Source organism: Podarcis melisellensis (genome assembly GCF_964234715.1).
Source record: "Podarcis melisellensis genome assembly, chromosome: 6".
NCBI classification, from domain to species: domain Eukaryota; kingdom Metazoa; phylum Chordata; class Lepidosauria; order Squamata; family Lacertidae; genus Podarcis; species Podarcis melisellensis.
The window spans coordinates 45,750,164-45,770,573 of record NC_138538.1 but is presented as its reverse complement, the minus strand read 5'-3'; the positions used below and the strand labels follow the sequence as shown (position 1 = coordinate 45,770,573).

Genomic DNA, 20,410 nt, shown 5'->3' with positions numbered 1-20,410 from the left:
TGGTTCCGTGCAACAGAAACAGGAAGGGATGCAGCATGCTACCAAAACACATGTGCAAAGCTCAAAATGCAGCTGTCGTGGGGGTCCAGTCTAATACATATCTCTGATATGCAAGCAGGCCTAGTCAAAAAAGTCCTCTGAAGTGCAAGGGCCATAGCCTTATGAATGAGCCTCAATAATGCTGCCTGATCAAAATACTGTGGTTTGTAGAGTTCCAATTGAAGAAAGATCTACTGTAATGAACAGAGTTGAAGAACTACAAATGCAAACACTCACAGAGGCACTCGCTTCACTTTCACATGCAAATATTTGGTCCACATGCACTTTATTTATTGATTGCTTAATGTCGCTCTTGTGCACTGAGTTTCTATAGAGACTCACATCACTCTCCCTAATCAGTCATTCATTTTCTCTCCATACTCCTTACAAACAAGCCATATCAGTTTGCTTTACATTTCAGGTGGGCACAACCAATTCTTTGATCAACACAACTGTTTGTATTCCGAGCCACAAAGCTCCAGAGTCTGTACCAAGGGAGCACAAATTCATGTTTTGGGATCAGCTAAAGGAATTCAGTAGGTGTGCAGGCCTTTGCTTATCTTGCACAATTTGTTCAGCTTTCAAGATACAGGTGTTTTTTTACATTATCCAGGTTTTCAAGATCCAGGTTTTTATCAGCATTTTGGGGTAAAGAATGGGTTGCCAGTGGAGAATGCAGACACCTTGTCACCAATTCACAAGCAGAATGGGAAGCCTGGGAATGACTTCCAGGCACAGTCCTGCAAATAAATAGATCCCCCATTTGTGATGCACAGAGCACAGACAAGAGGGAGGATGATCACAGGTGAGTCATTGGGTGGAATGAGGTTTCATGACAGTATGTCGTGCTTGATCCTAACAAAGCTTAAAGAGAAGGAAAGTAGGGAAAAGAAATCAGATGTGCTCCACATTCCTGAACAGGTGAAAACATGGGGTTGTGGAAATAAAATGCAACTTCCCAAGAGCATTATTGCTTGGGCAAGATTTGTACCACCATCTACAGAATTTTCAGCCACTGGCCATGCTACAGTGCTATTCCCAGCAGACTGGCAAACTCACTAAAAGGGCAGAAAGAGAAAGAGAAGACAGAGGGCTCAGCCTATAAATATGTTGGATCAAATACCGCTATAAACTGTTGAACCAATAAGGCCTGGCCTTCCTAAGTGTATTGCCCCACTTACTATGCCTCTGCCACCGGGGAAGCACCGAAAAGCACGGAGCATAGGGGTACCTGGAAGTCAGCTCTTTAAGCGCAGTCTTTATTTCTTCATGGTGGCTAATCTGTTTGCATCCAAGGCAAGGCAGGCAGACCGAGATTGAAGCTGCCTTAGCTGCAGTGTTGTAAACAGGTACCTTATCTGCAGAGGCCTGAGCAGCATTGCTGTGCTTGTTTATTGCTTTGGAGTAAGCTGACAAGCGATGTCGTGCAGGTGTTTTAGAGACGGGAGGCTTCTTTGGGGCAGGTAGCTTGGAGAAGAAGGGGTGCTTATGGGCTGAAAGGGGTTTGGGCATGGAGGGAGGTTTACCTGTCGATGGAGGCTTAGGGCCGAATGCAGGTTTAGGGACCAAGGGTGACTTGGGGGTAGAATGCACTGGTGTGGGGGGAGTTGAAGGTGGCTTAGGTTTTTTAATGGTGGCTTCAGGTGTGGCTAAGCCACCAGACAAAGGAAATTCTGCGGAAGTGGCTTTTTCAGTTCTTGATTCTGGGGAGGCAGGACGAAGAGTTGTAGCTCCCATTGTCACCAAAGAGGAAACAGTTGCGTCTGAGTTTGATAAGTCTGAAGTTAGCTCTAGCGAAGAGGTTGGCCCTTCAGCTGTTGGGGATTCAGATTCTGCTCCTGTTTGCGGACTGTCTGGCATATCAGGTGTTGAATCTGGTGTAGTTTGCAGAGCTGGGCTTGCAGTCAAGACAGCCGTTGGCTCCGGCTTAGGCGATGCAGTGGCGTCTCCCACGTCGACACCGGATTCTGGCGGGCAAAAAGAGAGAGCAGCAGAACAATCAGCAAACAGATGCCCAAAGCCACACCCTCCTCCCAGAAAACCAGTGAGAACAGAAGGCTGATATTTCACTTTTGCACAGAAGGTGAGCCCTCCTTTGAAACCAAGTGTGGCCAGGGTCACAGGCAGCAGATTCTAGATGCCGTTAAAGGGCAGCACATTGCCATCCATTTCTTCATAACTTGGACTGGAATGTCATTTGAATTTTCTCCCAAAGATGCAAAAAACATCTTGGGCAGAACTCAGTGAAATGGCATATAGCATAGTACTCAAGACATAGGACACCCCAAGCAGAGACAGAATGCATAAAAGGAATGTCATGGCTTCCAGTACCATCCCTACTATTAGGGTGTGGAGGTCTGTTTCAGATGGAGCAGCATTAGGGGGCAGCCAATGGTCAATTCGTAAACTTCAATGCCCAGAATTCTTTGAGGGAAAGAATCTGTTCCAAATGTGCTTTAAAGGTGTACATGGCCTGTGTACATGGCATGGAGTGACATAACCATCCATCTGGGGACCAATAAGGGCTAAGACCTCTAGCGTGTGTGTGCTGCATGAATTCATATAAGCCAAAGTGCCACTTCCTGGTGCTATGGTAAGGACAAGAAAAGCTAGCATGTTTTAAACACACTGTCATCACCCTGGGAGAGGAAGGGGATTAATGCTGGCAGGTCCTTGTGTATAATGGCAGGAGACAGGTGTTTGCAGCTGAAAGGGAAACTGTTCCTCCAAGCATCTTTGCCCATCCTTGGCAAAGCAGCAAAACAAGAGGGAAGAAGGAATTTACTTCTCCTGCTGGAGAACAGCTTTGACAAGGATAATCATTGGGTGAAGACAGCCAAGGAAATCACTACACTCCTAGGTGGCTGGATAATCTGCACCTGTCAGCCAGTGGAAATTTATTTCACAGTAACCTTGAGTGGCATTAATTTGGGGTGCAGATAAGGAGCTCTCCACCTTATCTGCTGGCTCCTCTAGTTCCACTCACTTACCACAAAGAGAGTCCTTACAGGAATAGCCATCTGGGCACATGGAACATGGAGCCCCTTCCTTGTACGGTTTGCGTCCCTTTATGTTCCCCCTGGAAGTGAAAAGTCCCAGGCGTTACCCAAAAAATTGATTAGGCATTTCCCTAAGGAAGGAGAGCATTGACACAATAGAAATAAGAATTTCATAACATTTTGTTGCTCCCTCACATTGACAGCTGCACCTAAGAACACTCTATGATCACCGTTGATGGCTTTTGCCAAGAGTTCATTTCTCCAGCATGTAACTACCTTCCCAGCTTCACTCGGAAGATGGAAGGTGGCCAGCTCAGCTAAAGAGGATGCTTTGAGGGACTGCCAAAAGGCACCAGTTATTTGGTGCCAGTTTGTGTCTCTTTTGTCCTTGATTCTACAGCCAGCAGACCTTATGAAGATGATTGGAAGCTGCCATTTTAAAATGAGGTAAAGGAAGGCAGAGAAAGGACAAAGATCATTGGGAACATACTGACCAATTTGACCCCATTTTCAGAAGCGGCAGCATCACAGATCTGTTAATCCTGGATTTAATACAAAAACCTGGTGCCAAGAGTAACTGCAGTTTAACTAAGGTTGACTCCTGAAGTGGCTCTTCATTATCTTGTATATTTACAGTACCTGTTAACTCCTGTCAGAAGTACACATACAATGAAATCCAAGTAACTGTTTGCTACCTTGATCTGTAACTATTGCTGTTATGGTGTCTACTTACCTACCCCAGATAATGATGGGATGCAGCCCTCATAACCTCTTACCATGCTGCCTGGTCTTGATGGGAGTGGAATAACTGGAAGGCTCCACTTGGACTACCATTGCTATAGTTCCTTGTTCACAATAAATTCTATGACACCCCCCCAATGATGAGAGAACAGCAAAACTCTGCAGCCAAGCTGCCAAGAACATAATGCAACAGTTCTGAAGGAGTTGTACTGACTGTCAATATGCTATTGTGCTTTGGGTGGAGCGGGGAACAGATGAATCTGTCAGTTTCAGTTTTTCTCAGTTTCCTCCCCATCAGTCCTTCACACTTCCATATCAGCTTGTGATTCCACCCCCACCCCACCCCCCAAAAAAAGTCCTCATGAGAATTTCTCCTAATGTACACATTATTAAATTTGCTCAATGTACACATTGTTGTAAACCAACTTTCCCTTCTATAATATGCTATTTTCACTAATGCATTTTTATGTACACTTAACCTCAGTATTTGTATTACTTGGCTGTAAACTGCATTGCAAAATTAGGAGAACTGCAAATTGCAAAAGGCATCTGGGTTTGGGTTAGGGAGATTCACTTGTAAATGCAAACTGGATTGAATTTCTCCCCCCACCTATAGTGCTTGTAGTGATATTAATACCCTACATGGCTTAGGATCTGGACACTTGGTGAAATGCCTTCTCCCATAACAGACCTCGCTATCTGCTAAGACCAAGGGAGGCACCCTCTTGCCACTACAATAGTTTTGGGAAATTTAGTACTATGCATTATTTTTAGTATTACCACCCTCCCACCCTTCACCAGAAGAGCTCAGGGCAGCTCACAGCAATGTAAAATAAAACATCAAAAACAGTTGAAAATAAATTGCAGCAACTGCACAAGCAAGAAGAATCAACATGGTTCAAAGCGCACATTCCAGCCAGGCAAAAAACACTCAGGAAAAAACACCCCGGCCCCGACAAAATGAAACTTACGGTGGCTGATAGTTGCAGACTACCAAATGCATGTCGGTGTCATTCAGGAATTCCAGGGTTTCGCAGAACACTGTCCCACAGCCCATACGCTCACTACTTGCCCAGACCACCTATACAAGTAAGGAAGAGCAAGTTCTGTTTGCTATTGCAGTCAGAAAAAGAATTGACAGATATTGCCACTCTAGTCTTGAAGCATTTGTATGGAAGCCACTGGTCCCCTGATGGCAGCGCAGCCCATACTTTACCTCGGGATGAGAACAGAAATCATGCAGCAGTGGCGCGGTGGCAACGGGACGCCCCATTAGCTAAAGTGGTGCTTCAGGTTAAGAACAGTTTCAGGTTAAGAACGGACCTGCAGAACGAATTAAGTTCTTAACCCGAGGTTACACTGTACATGAGAAGACCAGGCCAATAGCCCATTTACTCCAGCATCCTGTTCCCACAGTAGCCAGCCAGATGCCTATGGGAAGCCTGCATGCAGGACATGAGTGCTTGTGAATCCCCAGCAACTGGCAGAGGCACATCGCCTCCGACTAAGGAGGTAGAACGCAGCCATCATGCCTACTTACCACCATTTCCCAGGCTTTGCCCTCAGCTCTTCCCAGGATGACATAATCCAGAGGGGTTCCCTCAGCCTCCTCTCCTTGGGAGTCCTCTGGGCAGACGCTGCTGCTGCTGCCGCCCCTGGTCTCTGAGCTGCCCCCACCCCCACCCCAAAGAGAGGTGCCTCCTCACACTGCCCCACAGGAGCCTGGGACTTGTCTCCCCCCCCCCCAATGATCTTTATTGATTTTATTAAATATTACAGCTGTTCCATTCATTATTCAAAATAACATAAAATGCAAAAAAAGAAAGAAAGAAAAAAGAAAAGCACACTGCCCCACAGGGTCCTGGGACTTGTCTGCCCATTCCCAATAACAAGGGCTCCCTTGCCTGCCTGCTTGCTTGCTTACTCCAAGGCTGCCTCAGCTCCTGGCAACCAGCACCCCCTGGCCAGCCCCAGAGGCACCATTTGCCCTCGGAGCTTATAGCCAGGGCTGCTGCAACAAACAGCTGTGCAAGCTTTTGGGAAGCATAGATGAGAGAGGGCATCAGAGGAGGGAAGGAAGGAAGGAAGGAAAGATGGACAGAGGCCAGTGTTGCCCATGGCACCCCTGACCATCATTCAAGGCACCCCGGGATGTTATGGCACACTGGTTGAAAACCACTGATATAATCAGATACCTGTGTATAGTGACCACACATCTGCCCTTCTTGGCAGGTTAATGTTGTCATATTATAAAAGGCGTACTCGTTGTACCACTCATCCACCGCCATCTTCACATCCAGGTCGCCAGACATGGCAAAGAGGTTCTCGCCTCGACGTCCGCGCTCCGCATTGTGTTCCCAGATGCATTTTGTTGCGTAGTCTTTGGCAAAGGCTTCCAGCTCTGGATCCCAGCTCTGAAATTAGGACAAAGCAGGACGTCACCGTCACGCAGAACGGCTTCTCATACAGGCCAACCGCAGGAGTGCTTCCCACTGGAATTTGGTCAGCGTGCCTGGCCGGCCTAGCAATAGGAAGGCCTGGAGCTCAGCCCAAGGCGAGGGAGCTGTTGTCATCAGAAGGAAAAATGGGAGTCAGTCCTCAAGGCAGCTTTTCCAGCTTCAGTTATAAATGGTTTTCACATGTACCCTTCCTAATTAGCTAGTGTATCCAGATGCAGCACACTTGTTTAGAGACCTCTGAGTGGTTCAAGGCATCTGTAAGGCACAATCGCAATCATTTCTGGCTATTTGGAGAACACTGGACCTCTTCAGGTGCCTTTGCAAATACCAGTCCAAGGCAAATCTGTCTGCAATATCCATAGTGAAAATATTGCAGCATCGCTTAACCTGCTTTACTGCCGAACCGGCTGAACCACAGACAGCACAAGATGCTTCCCAATCTTACAGATTACTGTATATTCATTTATATAAATAAATTTAAAGATGCAAAACATTAGTGTTCAGTTGGCTCTTTTAGATGTGGCAAAACATTTTTAAGCCAGGGAGCTTTAAACATTATGCAGGATGAAGAGCTAAAATTATGGGGCAGCCACTCTAGACTGTAAGTTGGAGATTACATTTTTTTAAGGCTCCAACTTTTGGTTTGCAATAAACTACTACACCAGCAAAACAGAATTAGTGCTGTCCTCACTCTGATGAGCTAGCTTACTACAAAAAATTGGTTTTTAAAAATTTAAAGGTAAAGGTACCCCTGCCCGTACGGGCCAGTCTTGCCAGACTCTGGGGTTGTGCGCCCATCTCACTCAAGAGGCCAGGGGCCAGCGCTGTCCGAAGACACTTCCGGGTCACGTGGCCAGCGTGACATTGCTGCTCTGGCGAGCCAGAGCTGCACACGGAAATGCAGTTTACCTTCCCGCTAGAAAGCGGTCCCTATTTATCTACTTGTACCCGAGGGTGCTTTCGAACTGCTAGGTTGGCAGGCGCTGGGACCGAGCAACGGGAGCGCACCCCGCCGCGGGGATTCGAACCGCCGACCTTTCGATCGGCAAGCCCTAGGCGCTGAGGCTTTTACCCACAGCGCCACCCGTGTCCCCTTTTAAAATTTTACCCACAGGCTTTTACCCACAGCGCCACCCGCGTCCCCTTTTAAAATTTACTTATTATTTATTAACTGCATTTATAGCCTGTTCTTCATCCAGAAATGTTCCCAGAGTGGTTTTTGTCAACAAAAATGACACCGTCTCTGCCTTCATGACACAAAAGGAAAAGGGGATGAGGAGGGAAGAGGAAATACAAGCAAACCAAGGCACAACATTCTTAATGTTACAAAAGATCTTATAACAGTCAGCTAGGATGAAAAAGGGCTTCTCAGAGTTCAAAAGGCAGGCCTGTCAGACCACAGAGAAATAGTCTAGTGACTCAACCTTCCTGGTCAGCCAGAATTTGCTGACTTCATAGGGTGAGGCTTTGGCCTTCTGGGTGACCAGATGGAACCTGCCAGCTACTTATCGCTCCTGTCACTAGAGGTAGACCTGGTGCGGTGGGCAGCTGACTCCACCACTTTCCACTCCCTGAGCAGATTGTTTGCTGCTCTTCCTCACAGGGCAGTTTCTGAAATCCTCCGTGAGGATTTTATGTGGAGGAGCGTTAAGAAATGCTTCCCAGATGTCGTAATCTAGCACGTCAGGGAGAGGGCCGCCATCCAGGACTCTCACAGCCTACCACCTCATTTGGCATAAGGTGCAGGATGGGTTCGGAGGCCAGTAGCAGAGCTGAGGTACAAAGCCCCCTCTCTCCCTTACAACCCTGCTAAGAGGAAGGTACAGTAAATATGCAGAACTCCTCCCTACTGTGAGGATAAAGTCATGCCCAGTTTAACAGCTGTGCTTGGCCAGAGCCAATGCAAACATCTGGAAAGCTTGTTACTTAACAGAGACCAACAGCTGCTTGCCAGCAGATCCCTCTAGTGCCGTGATAGACAGTCCCTTCTTATCCAGCTGAGCTCCACAGGCTACTTTAGCAGCAGCAGTTGCTAAGCAGGAAGAGCAGAGAGCGTTTACGCACAAGAGAGTGCGGTTAGGGAAGGTTACAGTAGAAAACTGAGGCAATGTTTTCTTCTTCTTCAAAGGAGCTGCCAGGGCTTCTGCGCTGCCATCCAAAACAGTCAAGCAAAACCAAGAGACAGCCTTGACTAACAAATTCTGAGGCCCACCCCTCTAAGACATCTTGGAGCGAGCCGTTTGCCGCAAGGAATGGTGTGTCATCTATTTGGTCAGGAGGAGAGAGAAATTTGCTTTGGTGGAGGCAGAGGAGAAATGGTCCTGGTTCCACTTCGCTTCCAAGCGTGAAGCTATTCTTGACATGGAATCCAGCATCCCTATGGTGAATTTCCCACCCTGTTCTGGCCGCAGGTTTTGTTGAACTCAACACACTGAGTTTCCTCTCGGCTTTCCAATGTGACAAGCAGGATTGGGGAGTTCTACAAAACAATGCAGACTGAAGGGTGGGAATCTCAGCACAGAGCTAGAACAATGCACAATGGAATTGTATGACTATGACCATGTGGAGGAAAGCCCTGCTGAGTCAGGCCAAGGGCCTACCTCGTCCAGCATCCTGTTACCCAAAAGGACCAACCAGATTGTTCTGAAAAGTGCACAAACAGGTCATGCAGACAATAGCCTTGCATGAATTCATACACCTCTAAGTTGTCCCACTTTTCTCTAAACTAAATTGTGCCAAAATTTGTAACCTTTCCTTGCTGGAGAGCTGCTCCAGCTGCTGGATCACTTTAGCTGCCCTCATCTATACCTTTCCCTGTCCTACAATATCCTTTACAGAGGGGCAACAGCTTGAACCGTGCAGAATATTCCAACAATTTGGCAAATGGGCAAACGGTGCAGATCTCTGAGCAGAGGCGATATATTCAGGAAAGGTCACACTCCTATGAGCAACCGCCCTGCCCTGTACTAACTGCAGCTTCAGGATCAAGTATAAGGGAAGCCCCAGATAGAGTGCATTACAGTAACCACAACATGAATTTTGGAGAAGGAAAACTCTGATCCTAAACCTCTGCTGCCTTGCAAGATATCTCTGGGAGAAGAAAAGACTAAGATGTAAACCAGGGGTAGGCAATCTAAGGCCCGGGGGCTGGATCCAACCCAATCGCCTTCTCAATCTGGCCCGCAGATGGTCCGGGAATCAGCGTGTTTTTAGATAAGTAGAATGTGTCCTTTTATTTAAAATGCATCTCTGGGTTATTTGTGGGGCATAGGAATTTGTTCATTTCCCCCAAAAAATATAATCCGGCCCCCACATGGTCTGAGGGACAGTGGACAGGCCCACGGCTGAAAAAGGTTGCTGCCCCCTGGTGTAAACCCCGCACAAATCTGGAGCAGGGTCTCTAAGACGATTGGATGGCGCCTTGTATGCCTCCTTCTGGAAAACTCCTGCAGCCAAGCTGGTGCCAAACATAATGCTCTGCTTTCCCTTTGGACCTCCACACACCCTCCAATGGTCACTCCAGTGCTGCTATGATTTTTCAGTGGTTTGACTTCACCCCCGGAAGTGCATTCCATTGTCTCTCGAGACAGATGAATGCTACCACCACCACCAATAACAACATTTTAATGCTCTCTATTGTTAATATTTCATTTGGTGGATGTCAAAGTGAGATTTAAGTTCCCCATAGTTATTCTATTGTAATATCTGGTGGAGTTTTAAGGAGGAAGGTCTGAGTAAATCAAAGTATTTAAGAGACGGAGTCTCCTGTGGTTTTTAAATAAACAGCTGGAACTTTATTCAGCCCAAGTGGGATCCAGCAGTAGGTCAGGGAACTTCTCTTGAAGGTCACTTTGAGGGTAGCTAGTCTTTTCTATTGATAATTATTGTTGTTATTTTATTGTTATAATTTATTGCCCAGCCTTCACCCAAATGTCCCAGGGTAGGTTACAATAATTGAAAACAGCTTGAAACAGCTGACAAGCGCAGAAACAAGGTGGGTCCTAAAAATATGCATCTCAAGGGTCAAAAGCCAGGATGAAGGGGTGTGTTTTCAGCATTTGCCAAAACATGTGTAATGAAGATGCCAGACACACCTCTGTTGCATGACTTTTGAGGATGCCAAGGAGCACATACAGAAGCAGAACAGGAATCTTCACAGTCCTGCATTGCAGATGTGAATTTTCAAACTCCCATAGGAATACATGGAGACTTAGCATATAAATACAGCAGAACAGTAGAAATCTGAGCTGCTAGAATGGACTCTCCTGTCCCAACCCTGCATCACTTCACGGAAAGTACCATTTTTGAATGCATCAACATGTAGAAGTTTCAAAAAAACCAAAAACCTTTTGCCAATAAAAAGGTAGCCTGTCAGGGTAAAAGTTCAAGTTCCTTTATGTGCTAGTTTTCTATTTGCAGGGAGTTGGTTATTCAAAGATCTGTTGTAAAAAGTGATTCTTCCACCTGTAGTCTGGAGTGACATAACCCATTCTCAAAACCATCTTCATCAGCCTGGTGCCTTCCAGATGTTCTGAACTAGTGCTTTCATCAAGCTTAGCCACCAGAACCATGCTGGCTGTAGCTGTTGGGAGACAGAGTCAAAAATATCTGGAGGGCACCAGGTTGTCAAAGACTGCTTTAGAACTTGCCACTTCATTCCCACCTCATTCAGCTACAAGGATGGAAGGCTCTCTCAATTGTGGTTCTCTCCGTTTCCCATTTTCCCAGTCTTAAATCCAGTTCTTCACATTTTGCAGCAATTGAGGATTTTTAAAATAAAAAATCATTAGCATTTTGGTGCAGATTTCTCCTAATATACGCATTTTTATATGCATTTTTTTTTTACTAATGTGCACATTTTTGCAAGCATTTTTTCCTAACCTCGTGCATTCTTGTGTGCTATTTTCATCGATATGTTCATTTTTACACCCACTTTCCCCTAATGAATGCATTTTTATTTTTAAAAAAACTGTTTCGTGAACTGCATAGCAAAATTTAGATACATGCAAATTTCAAAGGCTAGCTGCATTACGGTTCACAGGATGTTTCTCAAAGTGCAAACCTGGATTGATTTGGCTTCAAACAAGATGTCATATATGATAGTGATATGTGGGCATGGTTTGGAGAAAACAACTTCCTTAATTAGGCCCACAGTCCCCACCTCCATTGCCTTTTGTTAGGCATAAGCAAACTCCGCCCCTCCATCATCCCTGACCACTGGTCCTGTTAGCTAGGGATGATGGGAATTGTAGTCCCCAACATCTGGAGGGCCAGAGTTTGCCTAGGCTTGCCTTATGTTCCTGTTTTGGCTGCTGCATCCACAGTGCAGGTTGCCCAGAATGCAGTGCTGGTAGCAGCACCTGGCACCTATGAGCCTTTCCAAGACCACCACAGGTGCCTGCCATGTCCTCACTTCCTGCCTGCTTTAATACAGTAGCACAGAGTATTACAGAATGTGCAGTTCTTTCACTGGCTGTTACAACTGCCCTGGACCTGAAAGCACTCCCCTCCCATACTACAACATATCCCTTCACTTAAACAATATTATGACACCCCTCCCCTTTTGATCCTGGAGAAAGCTTTGGCATGCTTGCAGGAGGCAGTTAAGTCAGGTGGACTTCACACTTGGATTTTGATCTGTGCTGGCAGAGGAAGATGGAGATTTGGGAGTATAGCTGTCAACTTTTCCCTTTTCTTGCAAGCAATTCTATTCGGAATAAGGGAATTTCCCATTTAAAAAGGGAAGCATTGACAGCTATGTTTGGGAGGCTGGCCGCACATTTTGAGAAGGATCTTCCAAACTACCAGGGTTGTCTCCAAGCCCAGTTCCTTCAATTTATCGGACTCTATGGTAACAAACATGGCGTCTGGGTCAAGAGGGAAGGTCTGCTGCCACCATCTGTGGTGGTGAAAAAATAAAATTTTGAAAAGGATTGAAAGGATTACTGCCACTGCTAAAAGATAAGCCCAGCCCAGAATGCTGAAGGCAACACTAATTGGCCATTTGAAAACAAGGCTGTCAGATTTGGGGACCTTGGAGAGAATAGCCTAGCTCAGTGGTTCCCAACTGGGGGTCCATGGCACCATTCACATACCAAAAACATTTTCAAAAGTAAGGGGTCCATGGCTTGGCTTTTGAAAAACAAGGCGCCCACAGTATTTTGCTAATTGGGAACCACTGGTCTCGCTTATAGTTTTCTGGGGAGAAGGTGTTACCATTAAAACTATTAGGTCTGTGGTGCAATCATTCTCATTTTTCTTGATCAAAATAGCTTTGAAAGGTTGGAAGAACAGAAGGTCAGTTCCTGGGACACTAATTCCTCCCCCTCTGGGGCAGCCCTCTGCATAATTTTTGGGAGGGGCTGAAATGGCAGGTCCAGCTTGAGTTTATTATTCCCTTTTTCATGAACCAGAGCCAGACTCCATATATAAGAATCCAACAGCTGGTTTTCTTGTTCCATTAGAATATAGTTTGGCAGACATAGCTTAATGTATATATAAAAATTTCCAAGGCAACCAGTTCTGCTGATCCAAACAAAATTGAAAAGTGTGACTTCAGAGAAGGGGGTGGGGGTTGGGAACAGAAGAAACTGACTGCAAGTCTGATGTTAAAGGGGGGTGGAAAGCATAGGGAGAAGCCTGAAGCAGATGGAGGTAACTTTTAGGATCCACATTTTGAATAGAGAGAAGGAGCATTTCCAGAAGCAGTACTAGTACTACCACACAGGATACATCTAGGAAGTATAGCATAGGGGCTGACATAACTGAAATTATTTAAGCCCCACTGTTGCCATGTCACCTGAGCAGAACCCAATCAGTTCATTTTTTGGACTAGCAGCCATCAGCACCATTCTCATCTGTATTGCAAGTACAGTGGTACCCCGGGTTACATACGCTTCAGGTTACAGACTCCGCTAACCCAGAAATAGTGCTTCAGGTTAAGAACTTTGCTTCACAATGAGAACAGAAATCGTGCTCCGGCGCCGCGGCAGCAGCAGGAGGCTCCATTAGCTAAAGTGGTGCTTCAGGTTAAGAACAGTTTCAGGTTACGTACAGACCTCCGGAACGAATTAAGTACTTAACCTGAGGTACCACTGTATAATCAAACACGAGACTCCTGAGACACACCTGATAATTTCAAAAGCCTTCAGCTTGGAAGCAGCCTCACAACATCAGCAGGTCTTTCCCACTCTTCAGGCCAGAAGTGAAACAAAATATATACACATCAGCACGTTTTGTTCCACTAAAAAGCCAAAGGGTCCGTCCAGACGAGTAGTTCTTCACATTTTCACAACGTCCTGCTGAAGGCCAGATGGAGCATATTGTTCTGGTAGTTGTTGATCTGCAACTGCTTCCAGTTTTAAAGCTACTACTTCTTACCTTAAGGTTCAAATAGCTTACAAGGCCTAGGTACTGAAGAGCTGCCTTTCTCTGCATGTTCCCTCCAGTGTTTTCTGGTTTACATCAGGAGCCACAACTGAGATGGGGTGGGTGGGTACAAGAAGCAGGGTCTTTTCAGTCATGGCACCAATGCGTTGAAATGTCTTTGCTGAGATCTGTCCGGTCTCATCTTTATATGCATTCCACCAGCTGGCTTAATGTTGGGTTTTTTAGAAGACAGATGTTTTTCTAGCTATCGTTCCGCCGAGATTGATTATATATTGCTGTCTGATTATGGGTCTGGTTTATTGACAGGGTATTATTTTAAATGTCTTGTTGTTAGCTGATCTGAACTCAAGAACGGAGGAAAAGTGGGCTATCATTAAAAATAAATAAATCCATGACCTGCTACAGGAAATCACTTAAGGAAAAAGCACACCACATTCCATGCTCCATTACTGTTTGTGCTCCACTTACTGAGAGAACCACATACCCAAACACCAACTGCAGGAGGACATATCTAATTAAAGGGCTATGAATGGTTCTTGGCAGAATTCTTACAGCAGGGATGGGTAACCTCAGACCCTCCTGATGTTGCATGATTCCAACTCCCATCAGCCCCAGACAGCATGGCCAGTGGTTGGGGATGAAGGGAGCTGTAGTCCATTAACACTTGGAAGAGCACCAGGTTAGAAAACTTCTAAAAAGTTTTAGACTCTTACTAGTTATCCTCTTCAATCAGAGCTGTTCTTTTTGTGTTTCGGTTGCACCCCTAGAGTCACTCACCACAGACACCTGGTGGAGCTCATCTGCTGGCTTTTTTTGGGGGGGGAGCTAAACTCACCACCAGAAGGTTGGTGAAAACATAGGACAGGGCCTTGTTGGTGGTAGCACCCTGGTTATGGATCTCCTTCCCAAGGGAGGTTAGACCTGCCCCCATCCCTGGTGAGTTTTGTTTTGGCACGAGGGTAAAAACATTTTTATTCTGGCTGGGTTTTGACATTATTTTAATGTTGGTTTTAAAAGTTTGGCTTAATTCTGTTATTGCTTTGAATTGTATTTTCTTTTCTTCTAAAGCCACCCAAAAGTGATATAGAATATTTTAATTACTTTTAAAATAAAGTAATATTAGCATCCTGCAACAGGCAACTACACGATCTTATCTCAAGCTCCAGCCTCCTTAAAGTATCAGACGTATCAGGATGTGTATGGCTATGCTTGTACAATTCAGAAAATTCAGTATTTTTAAAGAAAACAATTTCAGTATTTCAGAAAGATATGCATATGTACAAGAACCATGAAAAGATTAATACAGGCACAGCTGAGGTATAAAAGTGAAATAAAATTAAATCCATCTGTATCAGCCTAGAAATGCCCAAGACGTACAATGCACTTGAAATGTCTTTTTAAAAGTGGTTTTTATGCTGAATAAAGCCAGCATATTTCACAATTCAACAGCATTTAGCTAAAATTTGTTTTTCTGACTAGTTTAGAATTTATTGAACTTCTAACTCATATCGTACCTATACACTTGTGTTTAAAAGAAGGCACCATGTATGTTTGTAACATCAGGTGACGTCTGACATGGCTTCCAGGATTTTGCAATGACAGGAGACAGTTCATATATTCAGCTATGAGTCACCATGTGGGGGGAAAACGTGCAGTAAAGTTTTAGCCTGTGTGTGAATCTCCCCCAAGCAAATATGGTCCACTAAGCAACAACAACAAAGTAACTAAGGGTCAGTTTATTCTCGAAGGTATTTTTGTTGGCTGTATGTTTAAGTGTGTGTGCTGGAGCTTGCTTGTCCCTCCTCCCCCTCAATCCTTTTTCCTTGTGTGTCATGCCTTTCTAGAGATTGTGAGCCCGAGGGCAGGCTCTGTCTTAGTACTGATTTTCGTAAGCAGCTCTGAGAACTTTTTTTTTGGCTAAATGGCAGGGTACAAATGCCGTAAATAAAATAAGCATGATCGTTGCATATCTTGCTTAGCTAACACGAATCTAAGGACCTGCTTTCTGCTGTATGATTAATCTCATCACAGAGAAGCTGAGAAAAGTGATAAAGCCAATTAAGGCTGGTGATCATTTGTCATCCCATCACTTATCACTCACATTTAATATGAGTCAAACTTTGGGTTAATTTTTATATTTGAAAAAAGGGTTTGTCATCTGTACACAAAACTGTATCATAATGGGGGCAGCCATTGCTGCCAAGAAGAGATGCTGTTCAAAATCATCCCCTGCTTACCTTGCTAAGCCATTCCCATCACCCAGGTTCCTCCAAAACTTCTACTATCTGCTCCAGCCATGGAAGCATCACCTACAAGCTGTGCTAGCTAAATGGGTTAGCTAAGTTCAGAGGCAGCATAGAGTTATGTGCTCTTTCCCCCACGTCCTCTCTGAAAACATCACAGACACATTTGGCCAGCCACTGCAGGAGCCATCCTAGATGTGATGTGGGAGATCCCAATGGGTCAACACTTAAATGCAGGCACCAGGGAGGGGCTTGCCTATACCCCCTTCCCCACCCATGGCTAATACCAGTGGCAGGACGGCAATTTAGATTTAGTTACAGGCATAGGAGCAAAGTTTAACCTGCCTCCCAAGCACACTGTGCCTCTGATCTCCTCCCCACAGTTGCTTTATAAATCTCAAAAAGAGTCAATATTCGGGAAATCAGTTGACAGACTCCCATATTCCATCTACTTTGACTCTTAAGAGGTCTGGGTTACATGCAGATGAGTTACTTACTGAAGACCACAAAAGTACAAGGCAGAGGTGCAGTTCTAGCCCAAAACACTAACTCTCCGGATCATTTCCCCCCCAAAAAAATAATTCCACATTTCCCACTGGCAAACCCCCCAATCAGTTCATTTACTCCCAAAGACTCACTTTTCCTGCCCCCCAAAAGACGGGAAACCCCTTTTTCTCTCACCTCACTTGTGCTTGCCCAGCCTTCCCTCAGTACAGCCTGATTTCTTGTTCCTCCCTCTGCCTCCAGTTCAAAGAGGCAGGACTCAGATTTAAAATGTCCAATCAGCAGGCCCTTAGCATCCCAGCCAGGCCAGCCTACCTCCAATAAATTGCATTCTCCATCAAAACATCGTGCAGGTGGCGGTCCTTCAGCTTTCACTGCAAAGCAGGTAAGCAGTAAGTTCTCTCACCCCTTTCCTGAACCTAAACAAACCTGAATCATAGGAGGGGAAGCTGAAGCAATAAGCCCAGCAATGAAGAAATAAATTTAAAACAAAACCTTTTTGAGGGGGGTGGGGGGTGGAGATGGGTAGAAGTAGGTGTTGCGGATCTTGTCAACAATGATGACACAGGCACTATCCAATAGATTCCTGTTGAAACTAGATGACCATGTTAACACACAGGGTCTCACTAGTTATGGTGCTACCATCAGATGGGCTGGAGGAAGGAGAATCATTTGTAATCAGCCATGCCAGAGTGATGTTTGAGTGCCGAGTCTCCGGCAACAGGAGCACAACCAAAAGGCAAGAGGTCTGTTTTGTGTCCCCTGAAACTAATGAGTTACAAACGTGCAGCCTGATCTTTTTTATTTTCTTTTTTTCTTTCAGTATGTATAGAAGTCCAAATGATGCTCTGGTAGAATTGTGAGCTGTGCGTTCTCAGTACAAACAATAAGGGTGGGAGGGAACAGAGGAAAAGGAACTTGCCCCCAAATGACAAAGCTGCTTGATATCATAACCAGGCACAGAATTGTGGCGGCTGGGTCCAAGATGCCTTCTTTCACTTAAACTAATTCATCACAGGAAGCTGATAAAATGCAGGTGATCCTTCCATTTGTAAAGCTCCAGTGAAATGCTTAGTGCTACGGTATCTACAAAGCTCAAACTCATTTGAGGAAACAGACTTCTGAAGTTAACAGAACACCTTACACACAAATAGAGCACAGTGCTTAAAACAAATATTTGGCATGTAAAAGTACACCATGGAGATCTACAGAGAAAATCAGTCTAGGTGCTCATTTCAGTTAGAACCGAAAAGCTTTGCATTTACTTGTCTCAGTCACTTACTTAGATGCAGACGCACAAAAGAAAGGGAAACTCTAAACCATCATTTTATTAAACAAACAAACAAACAAACAAAGTTGCTCTTTCCAGAGAAATATTCTGAGCAAGACAGAAAGTCTCTGAATCCCGACATTACAGCAAAGTCCAGGGCTGCCCAAGGCTCACTTACCATTTTCAGCATATCTGCAGCTGGAGGGGAAACCTTAGCCCGATACTGATTGTGCAGGTCCACGAGTAACTTCTTGTCCTCCTCTGTAAAAGAGCAGCCGAGCTCCATCGCTGTGAGCAACAGGAGGAGGAGGAGGAGGAAGAGGGGGGGAATTTGCAGGCCTGAGCTCAGCATTGTGGCACTGTCTTGTTTTAACAGCCCACGGGTCTGGCAGACAGCTTTAAATCCCTTCCCAGAGTAAGGAACACCCAAAGCCCAAGATCGCAAGGAGGAAATTTATCTTTTTATTAGAATGCCTTTCGGAGCCATAGAGGGGACACACCCATCTCACAGAGTATCATTGATGGAAGGAGAATAATGGTCCTTAAGGGACGGTCAGATGAGCCATGCCCATTCGATGAAATCAATTGTGTGCATGAAAATGATGCATCAACTGTTCCTCCAGTAAGAGGAACTCTGGCTTGAGGGGTCATGGTGCTGTAACCTGATGCTGAAGCATACCAGTAACCCTAAGCAGGATCCAGCCCATTTGTGCACTTAACCCACCCCTCCCCTCACTTTCCAAATAGTTTACATGTCAACCAAACTCAAAAACTACCCTCAGGGTTGTCTTCACTCATCAGCAAAATTATGCCAGACGCAGTGACTGCATGTGATGGTGCTGCCAGTAACACTGAGTTTAATAATAATAATAATAATAATAATAATAATAATAATAATACCAGGACCAAAGCCATTATCAGACTTGGATCAACCCTGTGGTCCTTCCAGACCATTGTCTATCTACATGGCTCAGGCTGGGGAAAATGGGCAAGGATAAGCTATATGTTTGAGCAGCAATGAGCCCCTTGTGTGTTGCAACGCAATGCAAATTACAAATAATGCAGAGTACTGCCTTCATTTTCAACAGAGGGAAAGACTTTTGGCAGTTTTGCACCTACAGCAATGATAAAGGACAGCAACAGCAAAATAGATAGTGAAAGGCATATGGTGTTTTAATACTCTGATGGTATCATCTGGAAGTTGAACCAGATATGGCAAGATCTGCATGTCCGCAAGAGTTCAGGGGAATTCCACATGAAGATCCATGACCCAAGAGGCTGTTACTCAACATGGAAGATCAGGCTTGGGCGGAAAGACATGCCATCTACAGAGCTGAACCTACAGTTTTTAGAAAATATCTAGTGAGAGAGAAGCAGCCCATATAGCTTCATGGTGCTTCCAAACGGTGTTTTCCAATTGATGCATATTAATTGTGAAGTCGTTACTTCTGAATCCTGTGCAACATGTATTTCCAGAAGATAAAACTTGGTGTGAAATACAGTTTTACTTCTGGGAAAAGTGGTAATTGCTTACTGTAGCAAAATTAAGCTTTTTTTCCCATGAGAACTTAACTGGAATTTTGAATGCTCCGCAGAATGTGGCTGCATGCCGGGGACACTGGTTAGATATGCCTGGGATATCACATGAAATGAGGAACAGTTGTGCAACACCAACACCACCATTAATAATATCCTTTTTAAAAAGGCTTTCTAGGCTATGCTCCTCGCTACACCTTCAAACGGGATAGTAGTGCTAACCTCTTCCCTCAGAACTGCACCCAGGTTGTGACTCCTCCATCTCTCTCTCCTTTCGAGTTCTTTGAAGGCTGTGGGCTGCTCCCCACTCTCTCATAAAGGAATGCACATCTGTACTAATCATTTTTGTAAACTTGCAAACGTGGGATGTGGGACAAGGTTATTCCTCTGAAGCAAGGCTTCTGCTTTTTATGCAACTTAACATTGTTTAGGGCAAGTATAGTGTACAGCACAGTGCTAAGATCTGGGTGGGTGATTGACTGATTGACTGACTGATTGATTGATTGATTGATTGAATCAGTCTTTCATGGTTAAACAACCATCTGGAAAGACCCTAATCATGGATGATAGATAGATGATAGATAGATGATGATAGATAGATGATAGATAGATAGATAGATGATAGATAGATAGATAGATAGATAGATGATAGATAGATAGATAGATAGATAGATAGATAGATAGATAGATAGATAGATAGATGATAGATAGATGATAGATAGATAGATAGATAGATGATAGATAGATAGATAGATAGATAGATAGATAGATAGATAGATAGATAGATAGATAGATGATAGATAGATGATAGATGATAGATAGATAGATGATAGATAGATAGATGATAGATAGATAGATAGATAGATAGATAGATAGATAGATAGATAGATAGATATAGATAGATGATAGATAGATAGATGATGATGATGATAGATAGATAGATAGATAGATAGATAGATAGATAGATAGATAGATAGATAGATGATAGACAGATAGATAGATAGATAGATGATAGATAGATAGATAGATAGATAGATAGATAGATAGATAGATGATAGATAGATAGATAGATGATAGATAGATAGATAGATAGATAGATAGATAGATAGATAGATGATAGATAGATAGATAGATAGATAGATAGATAGATAGATAGATGATAGATAGATAGATAGATAGATAGATATAGATAGATAGATAGATAGATGATAGATAGATGATATAGATGAT

The 20,410-nt window shown here is 44.4% G+C and overlaps 1 protein-coding gene across 2 annotated transcripts; it reads right to left on the bottom strand.

Moving 5' to 3' along the window:
• Positions 1-288: 288 nt before the first annotated feature.
• Positions 289-18,252, bottom strand: PI16 (peptidase inhibitor 16). 2 transcript variants are annotated; one of them, XM_081916555.1, is made up of 5 exons: positions 17,823-18,252; positions 5,975-6,193; positions 4,751-4,860; positions 3,030-3,118; positions 289-2,006 (listed from the first exon to the last, which is right to left on the bottom strand). In XM_081916555.1, exons 1-5 carry the CDS (start codon positions 17,994-17,996, stop codon positions 1,165-1,167), a joined length of 1,434 nt encoding a protein of 477 aa, XP_081772681.1. In that variant the 5' UTR covers positions 17,997-18,252; the 3' UTR covers positions 289-1,164. The 2 variants fall into 2 exon arrangements, with proteins under 2 accessions (XP_081772681.1, XP_081772682.1); XM_081916556.1 differs by lacking the exon at positions 17,823-18,252 and adding an exon at positions 8,303-8,705.
• Positions 18,253-20,410: the final 2,158 nt, after the last annotated feature.